The sequence below is a fragment of the Protopterus annectens genome, chromosome 3.part0, assembly GCF_019279795.1.
Source record: "Protopterus annectens isolate FY-2018-M chromosome 3.part0, PAN1.0, whole genome shotgun sequence".
NCBI lineage: Eukaryota > Metazoa > Chordata > Ceratodontiformes > Protopteridae > Protopterus > Protopterus annectens.
In genome coordinates, this window is record NC_056731.1 from 1869717715 (window position 1) to 1869733650 (window position 15936).

At 40.4% G+C, this 15936-nt stretch overlaps 1 protein-coding gene across 2 annotated transcripts in view; it reads right to left on the reverse strand.

The window, feature by feature from the left end:
- Positions 1–14879, reverse strand: part of ASB4 (ankyrin repeat and SOCS box containing 4) — a 209524-nt gene extending 194645 nt beyond the window's left edge. For both annotated transcript variants that reach the window (XM_044065934.1, XM_044065935.1), the window contains exon 1: positions 14512–14879. In XM_044065934.1, coding sequence (XP_043921869.1) covers positions 14512–14827 — 316 coding nt within the window. In that variant the 5' untranslated portion in view covers positions 14828–14879. The remainder of the gene's footprint in view (positions 1–14511) is intronic.
- Between the last annotated feature and the right edge of the window lie 1057 nt (positions 14880–15936).

Sequence of the window (15936 nt, forward strand, 5' to 3'; positions counted from 1 at the left end):
CTTCAGTGGCCTGTTAATGGAAAACTCTTTCAGTGGCCTGTTAATGGAAAACCCCTTCAGTGGCCTGTTAATGGAAAACTCTTTCAGTATCCTGTTTATGGAAAACCCCTTCAGTAGCCTGTTAATGGAAAACCCCTTCAGTGGTCTGTTAATGGAAAACCCCTTCAGTGGCCTGTTAATGGAAAACTCTTTCAGTATCCTGTTTATGGAAAACCCCTTCAGTAGCTTGTTAATGGAAAACCCTTCCAGTGGCCTGTTAAGGGAAAATCCCTCCAGTGGCCTGTTAATTGAACACCCCTCCCTTGTAGGCTTTGTGCTGTGGCACCAGGAGCTATGTTCTAACGGATTTTCAGTTGCCATTTTGTAGTTTTATTATTTTTATTTATTGTAAGTGGGTTAGTTATTCTATAATCTTTTTAACATGTGGGCTAGTGAAGGCCACATGACTATCATTTGGCAAGTAATGGACTTTCCTTGTCAGCATCATCATTTTTAGTATATTGCTTACTATTAAATTACAGAAGGCTGAACAAAGGATGTTATCAGTGTACTTAGCTCTGACATAGTTTTGTTTTTTTTTACTAGCATGTAACAGAAAGCAGCAGTGGTGGGTATGATTCCTTATGAGATCTGTTCTAATCAGCTGTGAATTATGCCAAGAACTGTGCTCTCACCAATAGCACTCAAGGTTAATACTGCTCTAAGATGGATCCCTCATTGACATGGAATATTTTTGTTTTCTGACATGCATACAATAATCTTCCATTTGATCTTTATCTTACTTTTAGATAACAGTCTGGTAGTTTGGGGGATGATCCAGTGCCTATATGAGAGTACAAGATGGTTGGTCTTTATCTGTCCTACCCTAATTTCAGTTATACAAAATGCTGTGGTGAAATCATATTCTTAATTTGGCCACTAGATAAAAATATGCTAGAGTATTGCTGCCCTGATATATATATGTGATTGTTGTATACTGATTGATAAAAGTTTCCATACAAAAAAGAATCTTGGCTAAAATCTGAAAATCATGTGTTAACATCAAAATTACCCATTCTTAAATAGCTCTTAAACTAGAAGTCTGGGAAAAACAAAGTGCTCCGTTTCATTATACCATGATTTTCACTCAGAAATGAAGTATAGTTTCTGGCCCTAGACAGCTCATGTAAATCTCCAACAGTAACAGCAACAAAGCAGATTAGAGTTATGCTTCCTCTAAATGTTTCACTCTGTGAGAATCTGAGGAGGGGCGTCAGTAATGTAACTCAGCAGTCACTTCAAGTGTGGGTTTACTGTGGGCATTCAGGTTTCCTAGCAAAATCCAGTGTAAGGCACGCTTGAATCATTGTGTGCACAGAAAAAAATCAGAATAATTCAAATACCAAACCCAGCACAAATAGTGATCTTACAAAAGAATGCCAGCACTGAAATAAGTGCTCAGAACGTTTATTGTGAAGATGGAGAAGAACAAACTTACTGAAAAGGTATAGCGGTTTCCAAGCCAGGAGCTTCTTCAGTACTAAATTTGTGTTTGGATTACTCAGGTTTTCCTCTCAGTTTCAAAAACATACTGCTAGATTTGCCACAGTAAACTCTTCATTCATTCATAGATAGTGTATAGTCAATTTGTCAACACTGTTTTAAAAATATATGATTATATTACCTGCTTGCTCAACTGGAGCCTGTAAACTGTGTGTAACCTGTAATCATTTTGTTATTTTTACTGTATGTTCTACCTTGGGGGTGGCCGCGGTGGTGCAGCGATTAGTGTTGCCACCTCACAACAAGAGGTTCTCCGGTTAGATCCTCAGCTGGGGTGCCTTCTGTGCGGAGTCTGCAAGTCCTCCCTGTGGTCGCGTGGGTTTCCTCCAGGAGCTCCTGTTTCCTCCCACATCCCAAAGACATGCTCTAGGTGGATTAGACACTCTAAATTGGCCCTAGGCATGTGTGTGTGTGTGTGTGTGTGTGTGTGTGTGTGTGTGTGTGTGTGTGTGTGTGTGTGTGTGTGTGTGTGTGTGTGTGTGTGTATGCCTTCTGCGGAAGGTTGGGCAGTGGGCTGGAGACTTGACACCGTACAACTCCACTGCCAGTCATGAGCAGATAGGTAATCCATTGTGGCGACCCTTAACTGGGAAAAGCCAAAAGAAGAAGACTGTATGTTCTGCCTTGGAGCTTTCTTCCCCAGGCCTCTGCTGAAAACAGACATGTATCCAGTCAGATTATCCCAGTCAACAAATGTAAAATAAAATAAATAAAGATATATAAAATAAAATATATATATATATATATATATATATATATATATATATATATATATATATACACACACACACACACACACACACACACACACACACACAGTATTTTTGTATTTGCCCTTTTGGCCTGATTCATGGCTGAAAAAAAAAAGAATACCAAGAAGGACTAGATTACTTACCATGGTTAACAAATAAATAAAGTAAATTCAATTACATCCACTTAAAAAATCTAAACAAGTTCACTTATTCATTCATTCTGTAATCCCAACTTAATCTGGTTGAAGGTTGCTGTAGAGCAGAAGCCTATCCTGGCACTCAGTGGTTACAAGGGAGACAACCTATTCCCAGACAGCATGCCAGTTATCATATGATACACACATGTACTGACACACACAGACATACAGATGGACAGACTCACACACACATGCGCTCGCGCACACACACACACACAGATACACAGACATAGACAGACACACACACACACACACACACACACACACACACACACACACACACATACACACACAGATACACAGACATAGAGAGACAAACTCACACACACACACACACACACACACACACACACACACACACACACACATGCACAGACATAGACAGACACACACACACACACACACACACACACACACACACACACACACACACACACACACACACATACACACAGACACACACACACACATGCACACACAGATACACAGACATAGAGAGACAAACTCACACACACACATATACATGCACAGACATAGACAGACACACACACACACACATGCACAGACATAGACAGACAGACACACACACACATGCACAGACATAGACAGACACACACACACACACACACACACACACACACACACACACACACACACACACACACACACACACACACACACACTTTGGAGAACTGATGATTCAATTTAGGCATGGACTTGGGATATGGAAAGAAACCAAAGCTCCTCTCCAAAATCCATGCAGACATAGGGAAGACAGCCAGAATTTGCACAGAAAGCTCCCTGCCAAAAAGGTTTACCTTCCAGTGGGCATACTATTTTCTTCTATACTTCTACAATGACCACAGTTGCAAAAATAGTGAGGATGCGGTGTTGCAGCAAACAACGGGGAATGCACTTTGGCCTTGATGACCTATAAGAAAGCATGGAAGGTGCTTAGGAAAGCAGAATCACATTGATAATGTTAATAATTTGCTAACAGCTCACAGATGTCATGCATAATGGCTGTTATGTACAATGTGTTTGTAGCTGTATGTTGGATGTGTGCAGCAGTGATGCTGCATGTGTTTGGTCATGCAAGGCTTGATGGGAGCATTGACTAGGAATACTTTAGAAATTAAACACACCATCATTATGTTTCTGTTTGAGGGCCTACAGCTAAAATACTTAAATGAGCTATTTAATGGCTCACATTTAAAATGTTTAAATAAGGTGCCAAGTGGCTAATAGCTAACAATTCAATCTGCACCATCTCCTCAGTCACTTTTTTCCCTATTTTTGGGACTTTGTCCCCCCATTATTTTAGGCTTTGTCCAGATTTCTTGAGAAAGAGATTGAGAGGTATGATCCACAGCAAGAACTGGATAATAACTTCATCAGAAAGTGCAGTATTGTAATTCAAAATTAGCAATTTACTGTCTAACAACATCAGTGTTTTATCCACATATAACCAAATCACTAACAGATGCAAACATAGTCACACAGCCAGGCAAATAGAGAGACACACACACACACACACACACACACACACACACACACACACACACACACACACACATACATAACCAAGTTACACACATTTGCAAACATAAACAAGTCACACAGACAGACATATACACACACATATAGTCAAGTCTTTGAAGAATGTACACCAATACATTTAGATACATTTTACATTTTCTGTGTTTAACACTCACCTCTTGTTTACACTATATTTGTGCCACTAAAAGCAGTCATGTGATTCTTCTCTAGCGGATATATAACTTATAAACTCAGAATGACTGAGTTCACCTGACATCCTATACCTTTGTTTATCCTGCAACAAACTGCAGTGCTGTAGACCTAGTAAGTACTGTAATTCAGGCTGGCTGCTAACAGCACACAAACATAGATGGGCTGTACTTGGCCTAATGAGAAGAAAAGTGCTTGTGTTACCTTGTAGCAAGGCCTAAGGAGAATGGAAGTATTGTGTTACCCTGCACCATGGTCTAAGGAAAATAGAAGTCTCTATTTTACCTTGTAGTATAGTATAAGGAGACTGGAACTCTGGGTATTATCTTGTAGCATCACCAAATAAGAACAGAATTGTCAGTGTTACATTGTAACATGGCATAAGGAGAATGGAAGTCTCTGTGCTACCTTGTAGCATTGCCCAAGGAGAATGGACTTCTCCATGTTACACTGTAACATGGCCTAAAAAGAATGGAAGTCTCTGTGCTACATTGTAGCATGGGCTAAGTGGAATGGAAGTCCCTGTGTTACCTTGTAGCATGGCCTAAGTAGAATGGAAGTCTCTGTGTTACCTTGTAGCGTGGTCTAAATTGAATGGAAGTCTCTGTGTTACCTTGTAGCATGGGCTAAGTGGAATGGAAGTCTCTGTGTTACCTTGGAGCATAGTATAAGTGAAATGGAACTCTTGGTGTTATCTTGTAGCATGGCCAAAGGAGAATAGAATTCTCAGTGTTACCTTGCAAGATGCCAAGTGGAATGGAAGTCTCTGTGTTACCTTGTAGCATAGCACAAGGAGAATGGACTTCTCTGTGTTACCTTGTAACATGGCCTAACTAGAATGGAAGTGCCTGTGTTACCTTGTAGCATGGTCTAAGTGGAATGGAAGTCTCTGTGTTACCTTGTAGCATGGGCTAAGTGGAATGGAAGTGTCTGTGTTACCTTTTAGCATAGTATAAGTGGAATGGAACTCTAGGTGTTATCTTGTAGCATGGCCAAAGAAGAACAGACATCTCTGTGTTACCTGGTAGCATGGCCCAAGTAGAACAGACGTCCCTGTGTTACCTTGTAGCATGGCCTAAGTAGAATAGAAGTCTCTGTGTTACCTTGTAGCATGGCCTAAGTACAATGGAAGTCCTTGTGTTACCTTGTAGCATGGCCTAAGTAGAACGGGAGGGTCTGTGTTACCTTGTAGCATGTCCTAAGTACAATGGAAGTCCCTATGTTACCTTGTAGCATGGCGTAAGTAGAATGGAAGTGTCTTTGCTACCTTGTAGGATGGCCTAAGTAGAATGGAAGTTTCTTTGTTACCTTGTAGCATGGCCTAAGTAAAATGGAAGAGTCTGTGTTACATTGTAGCATGGCCTAAGTAAAATGGAAGAGTCTGTGTTACCTTGTAGCATGGCCTAAGTAAAATGGAAGAGTCTGTGTTACGTTGTAGCATGGCCTAAGTAAAATGGAAGAGTCTGTGTTACCTTGTAGCATGGCCTAAGTAAAATGGAAGAGTCTGTGTTACATTGTAGCATGGCCTAAGTAGAATGGAAGTTTCTGTTACCTTGTAGCATGGCCTAAGTAGAATGGAAGTTTCTGTGTTAACTTGCAGCATGGCCTAAGTAAAATGGAAGAGTCTGTGTTACGTTGTAGCATGGCCTAAGTAGAATGGAAGTTTCTGTGTTACCTTGTAGCATGGCCTAAGTAAAATGGAAGTTTCTGTGTTACCTTGTAGCATGGCCTAAGTACAATGGAAGAGTGTGTGTTACCTTGTAGCATGGCCTAAGTAAAATGGAAGAGTCTGTGTTACCTTGTAGCATGGCCTAAGTAGAATGGAAGAGTCTGTGTTACCTTGTAGCATGGCCTAAGTACAATGTAAGAATCTGTGTTACCTTGTAGCATGGCCTAACTAAAATGGAAGAGTCTGTGTTACCTTGTAGCATGTCCTAAGTACAATGGAAGTCCCTATGTTAACTTGTAGCGTGGTGTAAGTAGAATGGAAGTGTTTGTGTTATGTTGTAGCATGGCCTAAGCAAAATGGAAGAGTCTGTGTTACCTTGTAGCATGGCCTAAGTAAAATGGAAGAGTCTGTGTTACCTTGTAGCATGGCGTAAGTAAAATGGAAGAGTCTGTGTTACCTTGTAGCATGTCCTAAGTACAATGGAAGTCCCTATGTTACCTTGTAGCATGGCGTAAGTAGAATGGAAGAGTCTGTGTTACATTGTAGCATGGCCTAAGTAGAATGGAAGTTTCTGTGTTACCTTGTAGCGTGGTCTAAGTGAAATGGAAGTCTCTGTGTTACCTTGTAGCATGGTCTAAGTGGAATGGAAGAGTCTGTGTTACGTTGTAGCATGGCCTAAGTAGAATGGAAGAGTCTGTGTTACATTGTAGCATGGTCTAAGTACAATGGAAGAGTCTGTGTTATGTTGTAGCATGTCCTAAGTACAATGGAGGAGTCTGTGTTACATTGTAGCATGGCCTAAGTAAAATGGAAGTTTCTGTGTTACCTTGTAGCATGGCCTAATAAAATGGAAGAGTCTGTGTTACCTTGTAGCATGGCCTAAGTGCAATGGAAGAGTCTGTGTTACGTTGTAGCATGGCCTAAGTAGAATGGAAGAGTCTGTGTTACATTGTAGCATGGCCTAAGTACAATGGAAGAGTCTGTGTTACATTGTAGCATGTCCTAAGTACAATAGAAGAGTCTGTGTTATGTTGTAGCATGTCCTAAGTACAATAGAGGAGTCTGTGTTACATTGTAGCATGGCCTAAGTACAATGGAAGAGTCTGTGTTATGTTGTAGCATGTCCTAAGTACAATGGAGGAGTCTGTGTTACGTTCTAGCATGGCCTAAGTACAACGGAAGAGTCTGTGTTACATTGTAGCATGTCCTAAGTACAATGGAGGAGTCTGTGTTACGTTGTAGCATGGCCTAAGTACAATGGAATAGTCTGTGTTACATTGTAGCATGTGCTAAGTACAATGGAGGAGTCTGTGTTACATTGTAGCATGGCCTAAGTACAATGAAAGAGTCTGTGTTACGTTGTAGCATGGCACAAGGAGAGCAGAAGTCTTTGCACCACTTTGTAGCAAAGAAACTGTATGGATAAATAATTACTGAGTTTGCCTCTCATTACCAAATCTGAAACTCCATTTCAGTGCCTCTCTATTGTCGCAGCCACATACTTTTCTCAACACTAAGCCACAGTAGTGCTAGAACAATGAAAACAAAATCCTATTTTTTTTCTTCTAGATTTGTTCTGTCTGGCTGTAGCCCCAATCCCATGCACTTTGCTTTTGTCACTCAGTCTCAACCAACAGAACTACGTCTCTTTTGGAAGGAAGTGAGAAAATACATTAGGTAGTTCATGCGACCATTACAACAGTTAAACATGATGGCTGATGTACCTATAATTTAGCTGTTAACTCTTCACCCAGTACAGCTGCCTCTGCCTAGGTAGCACAGAGCTGCACTTTTCAAATTATTTTCTCTAGAGGATATCCTGTAAGGATATGAAGATTTCAGGTCTTCTGCTAACCAGATGAAATTTGGGTATGTTCACTTTGGAACCTAAATGCCCTGGGCATAGCACTGTTTCCTCAATGTGACCAGCTTCTGCATTTTCTACAGAAGTTATTCTTGAGTGCATTTCATCTAAGCAAGCAATAATGCCTGACAGGGTTTGTGTTAATGTGTAATTAACGCTCAACCGGGGGTGTTATGAGGCCCTACACCACAGGCAGAGGGCCTCTTTACCCCTGGAAGGGCATTAATTATACATTAACACACGCCCTGGAGGGCATTATTGCACTTAAACAATGTGCTTGTTGTAAAATTGTTGTTTTATTTGCTTATTTATTTTTTTAAGTACTATATTATTTTTTTATATATATTTTAATGTAAAATAGTTCCTCCACCTACTGTTTCAGACTTGCTGTAGTATATGTTAATGGTGTTGGAGGAAATATTTTACATCAAATATATATAAAAAATAATACAATAGTTAAAAAAATGAAGCAAATGAAGCACAATTTTACATACAGTCCATTCTGTCTCCCATACACACATGCACAGTCTCTTCTACTTTCACACACACACACACACACACACACACACACACACACACACACACACACACACACACACACACACACACACACACACACACACACACACACACACACACACACACACACATGCACACACAAGCACAGCCACATATAACCAAATCACTAACAGATGCAAACATAGTCACACAGCCAGGCAAATAGAGAGACACAGGCACGCGCACACACACACACACACACACACACACACACACACACACACACACACACACACACAACCAAGTCACACACATTTGCAAACATAAACAAGTCACACAGACAGACATATACACACACATATAGTCAAGTCTTTGAAGAATGTACACCAATACATTTAGATACATTGTACATTTTCTGTGTTTAACATTCACCTCTTGTTTACACTATATTTATGCCACTAAAAGCAGTCATGTGATTCTTCTCTAGCGGATATATAACTTATAAACTCAGAATGATTGAGTTCACCTGACATCCTTTACCTTTGTTTCTCCTGCAACAAACTGCAGTGCTGTAGACCTAGTAAGAACTATAAATTCAGGCTGGCTGCTAACAGCACACAAACATAGATGGGCTGTACCTGGCCTAATGAGAAGAAAAGTGCTTGTGTTACCTTGTAGCAAGGCCTAAGGAGAATGGAAGTATTGTGTTACCCTGCACCATGGTCTAAGGAAAATAGAAGTCTCTGTTTTACCTTGTAGTATAGTATAAGGAGACTGGAACTCTGGGTATTATCTTGTAGCATCACCAAATGAGAACAGAATTGTCAGTGTTACATTGTAACATGGCATAAGGAGAATGGAAGTCTCTGTGCTACCTTGTAGCATTGCCCAAGGAGAATGGACTTCTCCATGTTACATTGTAACATGGCCAAAAAAGAATGGAAGTCTCTGTGCTACATTGTAGCATGGGCTAAGTGGAATGGAAGTCCCTGTGTTACCTTGTAGCATGGCCTAAGTAGAATGGAAGTCTCTGTGTTACCTTGTAGCATGGTCTAAATGGAATGGAAGTCTCTGTGTTACCTTGTAACATGGGCTAAGTGGAATGGAAGTGTCTGTGTTACCTTGGAGCATAGTATAAGTGAAATGGAACTCTAGGTGTTATCTTGTAGCATGGCCAAAGGAGAATAGAATTCTCAGTGTTACCTTGCAAGATGCCGTAAGTGGAATGGAAGTCTCTGTGTTACCTTGTAGCATAGCCCAAGGAGAATGGACTTCTCCATGTTACCTTGTAGCATGGTCTAAGTGGAATGGAAGTCTCTGTGTTACCTTGTAGCATGGGCTAAGTGGAATGAAAGTGTCTGTGTTACCTTTTAGCATAGTATAAGTGGAATGGAACTCTAGGTGTTATCTTGTAGCATGGCTAAAGGAGAACAGACGTCTCTGTGTTACCTTGTAGCATGGCCCAAGTAGAACAGACGTCTATGTGTTACCTTGTAGCATGGCCTAAGTAGAATAGACGTCTCTGTGTTACCTTGTAGCATGGCCTAAGTACAATGGAAGTCCCCTTGTTACCTTGTAGCATGGCCTAAGTAGAATGGGAGGATCTGTGTTACCTTGTAGCATGTCCTAAGTACAATGGGAGTCCCTATGTTACCTTGTAGCATGGCCTAAGTAGAATGGAAGTGTCTTTGCTACCTTGTAGGATGGCCTAAGTAGAATGGAAGTTTCTGTGTTACGTTGTAGCATGGCCTAAGTAGAATGGAAGTTTCTGTGTTACCTTGTAGCATGGCCTAAGTAAAATGGAAGAGTCTGTGTTACCTTGTAGCATGGCCTAAGTAAAATGGAAGAGTCTGTGTTACCTTGTAGCATGGCCTAAGTACAATGGAAGTCCCTATGTTACCTTGTAGCATGGTGTAAGTAGAATGGAAGAGTCTGTGTTACATTGTAGCATGGGCTAAGTAGAATGGAAGTTTCTGTGTTACCTTGTAGCATGGCCTAAGTAAAATGGACGTTTCTGTGTTACCTTGTAGCATGGCCTAAGTACAATGGAAGAGTGTGTGTTACCTTGTAGCATGGCCTAACTAAAATGGAAGAGTCTGTGTTACCTTGTAGCATGGCCTAAGTAAAATGGAAGAGTCTGTGTTACCTTGTAGCATGGCCTAAGTAAAATGGAAGAGTCTGTGTTACCTTGTAGCATGGCCTAAGTAAAATGGAAGAGTCTGTGTTACCTTGTAGCATGGCCTAAGTACAATGGAAGTCCCTATGTTACCTTGTAGCATGGCGTAAGTAGAATGGAAGAGTCTGTGTTACGTTGTAGCATGGCCTAAGTAGAATGGAAGGTTCTGTGTTACCTTGTAGCGTGGTCTAAGTGGAATGGAAGTCTCTGTGTTACCTTGTAGCATGGTCTAAGTGGAATGGAAGAGTCTGTGTTACCTTGTAGTATGGCCTAAGTAGAATGGAAGAGTCTGTGTTACGTTGTAGCATGGTCTAAGTACAATGGAAGAGTCTGTGTTACATTGTAGCATGTCCTAAGTATAATGGAGGAGTCTGTGTTACGTTGTAGCATGGCCTAAGTAAAATGGAAGTTTCTGTGTTACCTTGTAGCATGGCCTAAGTAAAATGAAAGAGTCTGTGTTACCTTGTAGCATGGCCTAAGTACAATGGAAGTCTGTGTTACATTGTAGCATGGCCTAAGTACAATGGAAGAGTCTGTGTTACATTGTAGCATGTCCTAAGTACAATAGAAGAGTCTGTGTTATGTTGTAGCATGTCCTAAGTACAATGGAGGAGTCTGTGTTACGTTGTAGCATGGCCTAAGTACAATGGAAGTGTCTGTGTTATGTTGTAGCATGTCCTAAGTACAATGGAAGCGTCTGTGTTACATTCTAGCATGGCCTAAGTACAATGGAAGAGTCTGTGTTACATTGTAGCATGTCCTAAGTACAATGGAGGAGTCTGTGTTACGTTGTAGCATGTCCTAAGTACAATGGAGGAGTCTGTGTTACGTTGTAGCATGGCCTAAGTACAATGGAAGAGTCTGTGTTACGTTGTAGCATGGCACAAGGAGAGCAGAAGTCTTTGCACCACTTTGTAGCAAAGAAACTGTATGGATAAATAATTACTGAGTTTGCCTCTCATTAACAAATCTGAAACTCCATTTCAGTGCCTCTCTATTGTCGCAGCAACATACTTTTCTCAACAATAAGCCGCAGTAGTGGTAGAACAATGAAAACAAAATCCTATTTTTTTTCTTCTAGATTTGTTCTGTCTGGCTGTAGCCCCAATCCCATGCACTTTGCTTTTGTCACTCAGTCTCACCCAACAGAACTATGTCTCTTGTGGAAGGAAGTGAGAAAATACATTAGGTAGTTCATGCGACCATTACAACAGTTAAACATGATGGCTGATGTACCTATAATTTAGCTGTTAACTCTTCACCCAGTACAGCTGCCTCTGCCTAGGTAGCACAGAGCTGCACTTTTCAAATTATTTTCTCTAGTGGATATCCTGTAAGGATATGAAGATTTCAGGTCTTCTGCTAACCAGGGGAAATTTGTGTATGTTCACTTTGGAACCTAAATGCTCTGGGCATAGCACTGTTTCCTCAACGTGACCAGCTTCTGCATTTTCTACAGAAGTTATTCTTGAGTGCATTTCATCTAAGCAAGCAATAATGCCTGACAGGGTGTGCGTTAATGTGTAATTAACGCTCAACCGGGGGTGTTATGAGGCCCTACACCACAGGCAGAGGGCCTCTTCACCCCTGTAAGGGCATTAATTATACATTAACACACACCCTGGAGGGGATTATTGCACTTAGACAATGTGCTTGCTGTAAAATTGTTGTGTTTTATTTGCTTATTTATTTTTTTAAGTACTATATTATTTTTTTTATATATTTTAATGTAAAATAGTTTCTCCACCTACTGTTTCAAACTTGCTGTAGTATATGTTAATGGTGTTGGAGGAAACATTTTACATCAAATATATATAAAAAATAATACAGTAGTTAAAAAAATGAAGCAAATGAAACACAATTTTACATACAGCCCATTCTGTCTCCCATACACACATGCACAGTCTCTTCTACTTTCACACACACACACACACACACACACACACACACACACACACACACACACACACACACACACATAGATATATATATATATATATATATATATATATATATATATACATACACACACACACACACACACACACACACACACACACACACACACACACACACACACACACACACACACACACACACACACACAGTCTCCACTGCTTTCATACACACATTCACTCTCTTTCTCAATCTGTCACAGTCTCCAGTTGCTTTCATACACACATTGCGTCTCACTCTCTCTCCATCTCTCTGATAGGCAGTCTCCTCTGCTTACATACATGCATTCACTCACACATCACTCTCACTTTCTCTCTCACTCTCTCCATCCACCTGTCTCTATCTTTCTGTCTGTCTCTCTCTCTCTCTCTCACACACACACACACACACACACACACACACACACACACACACACACACACACACACACACACACACACACACACACACACACACACACACACACACACACACACACACACACACACACACACACACACACACACACACACACACACACACAGTCTCTCTGCTTTCGTGCACCCATTCACACACACATGCAGACAGAAACAGACGCACATGATCGCACTCTCTTTCTTACTTACATACATGCATGCACTCTCACACACACACTGCATTTTCTTTTTTTCTCTCTTTTTATTTTACACTCGCTAAACAGCAAAAGCGCTGCTTAGCAAGTGTAAAATAATGGCTCACTCACTCTCACTGACATGCACACATACACACACATAGACATAAACATAGACACACACGTACCTTTTTGTCTTTTATTAAATATTTTACACTCGCTAAACAGCAAAAATGCTGCTTGGCGAGTGAAAAATTATGGTGGCCATTCCGTTTCCTCAATCCAAGCTCCACGGTGGCTTGATAAGTTGCTGGAGAAAGCTCATTCTCCAGTCAGGGTATTGATGTACAATTTGCCCATTGTCTTAGTAGAAATACAGCTCACTGCTTACTATACCCCTACTGAGCAGAGATTGTTGGATACATTGTTGCCATTCTTCCTGGATAGTGACTTCCACGGTGGTGCAGTGGTAGCATTGTTGCCTCACAGCAAGAGGTTCGATTCTCGGCTGGAGTGCGGGGAGTGCCTTCTGTGTGGAGTCTGCATGTCCTCCCCGCAGTTGGGTGGGCATTCAAAAGACATGCGTAAATGGGCGTGCCTTAGTTGAAGGTTGAACGTCGAGCTGGCACCTCGGCGTTCATGAAAATCTACTGCCAATCAGTAGCGGACTGGAGTTCTGCTGTGGCGACCCCTAACCGGGAAAAGCCGAAAGACAACAACAACTGAAAGGAAGTATATTTCATTGTTATACATTTTTTAACACCTGCCTAATCCTATACAGGGCTGTGGGTTCTCAGAGTTTATCCTGGTATGCAGTGGGTGTAAGGCAGTAAACCAGTCCTATATGTAATACTGGTCCATTGCAACTTGTTTAGTATACAGTCATTTGTACATTTCATGCATCTGTAAAGAAATGAGGAGGTTCACCATTTTACTTAACAGCATGAATTTGGGATATGGGAGGAAACACCCAGTGAAAACCCACATGGGCATAGGGTCTGTATGAACAATCCTGCTGAAAGCATCTAGCCAGGAACTGAACTACAGAGACAAGAGTTGCAAGGCAGCAACATTAATTACAGGATTAAAACAATGCTAACTTTAAAAGCATGCAGATATGGTCTTCCATAATGAAAATCGTTTTCTGTTTTCCTTGTGGTTAATTGAAAGATTGATTAGTAGAAATTACATGTGTATTGTTTGAGATAACACTCTGCTTGACAGCTGATATTTCAAGTTATGCCTCACCCTTTGACATCACCATCATTGGGACCCTGTTGAATGTGACGTTACATTCAGTGCCACCGTGGAAGATGTGCAGGACACGTATAGACATTAAAACATCAGCTGTCATATTGAAAACTATCATAGAACAAAACCAAATAAAAAATCAGAATACTATATGGTACTCAGTATAATGGTAGCAAAACTGAAATCTTGTGTTGTTTCTTTTCCTGCCTGCCTTGTTATTTTTATAAGAGACTAGAATATTATTTGGATCCACGAATTTCTGTTGTACCTTTTTTGTAGGAGGCTAGAATTCTGTTTTCATCTGGTACCTCAAACACTGTATCCACATCAAGCTTTGTGTTGCACAGAAGGTAGTCCAGTTTTTCAAAGTCGTTTGAGATCAGTGCTTCGAGAAAAGTCTTTTTCAGTAGTTTAGCAGCAGCTGTACGAGTGGTCACCACCTCCTCCATTCTTAAAACCCGTCCCAGAAAAAGTCTTGCGTTCTGTATAAAAATTAATGTTTTTATGTAGCTGTCTTGAGTCAAAACCAGAAGCACATTATCAGGCCTACAATAAAAGCACAGAATAACATTTCTGTTAACCATGTAATCTTATAACTCAGTCACACTAACACAGTGCTATTTATAAATGGAGAATTCCAAAAAGGCTCTCGGGAAGTCTCCTTGGGTTTACAGATGGGAAGTGGGGGAGGGTATGTGAGAAAGTGCCTCTAACATAAGTAATGCATGCCTGAAACATGTTTATTTTGCTTGAGTATACAAATAGGTTAATTTCCAGTTAAAACCACTACCAGATAGTTATATGGGCAGTTTATTTTATCTGTGATATGTTATCCTACCTTGGCTTGAAATGACCTTAATTTCTCTATACTTTCCCCAAGTAATAATTCAGGAACCTAAATTTTCTGTTGTAGTCAGTTTGTATTCTTATTTGAAAGTTTATCCCCTTCTCCCTTTAAAAGTCTTTGCAAACTGTCCTATTTCAATTCGGACAACACATGTAAGCATTTAATTTCTATTTTATTTCTCAGATAATAAGCCATCTGTTTACAGTTTAGGGCAGTTGCTGTGCTGCAGGAGTGTGTCTCCTCACTTGCTTATTAAATGGGTATTTCTAATGGATTTCAAACTTTTAAGTTTATTGTACTGGAACAACGTGATTGATTTTTAGGTGACAGTGAAACTCTTTTAGAAGTGCAAGAATTAAAATAGTAGCTGCTTCTGAATGCTGAAGCTTCTCCAGGCATTAATGAAAACTTGAATATTAAATGTGCTTTGCGATGGTACAGGTCAACTCTATCTACTACATTACACATCTGTTTATCGTTGGTGACTGTATTATTTTATTTTGCTGCATTGCTTATACATGAAGCTTATTGGCTGTTGTTTTTTAAAGAGAGTCACAACAAGGCTTTATTTCATTCCTTGTTTTTTCTGATGAAGTTCTTATATCTATTAAAGAATGAAAGCGTTCAGCACCTGTTTGTCTCAGTTTTCTTCTTCCAGGTCCTAGAAGTTGGGGAATAAAACAGATAACTGTAGTGAATAATATGTTTATTTCAAATTGCGGTGCACTTTATGTGTTAGTGTACGTACCTACAGGACAGTACAGTCTGGTTATTGGCTGTTATTGTGTAGGCAATCATATTCTATACATCCAAGTCCATTTTTTTCTGAATTTCTCACAGAATCCT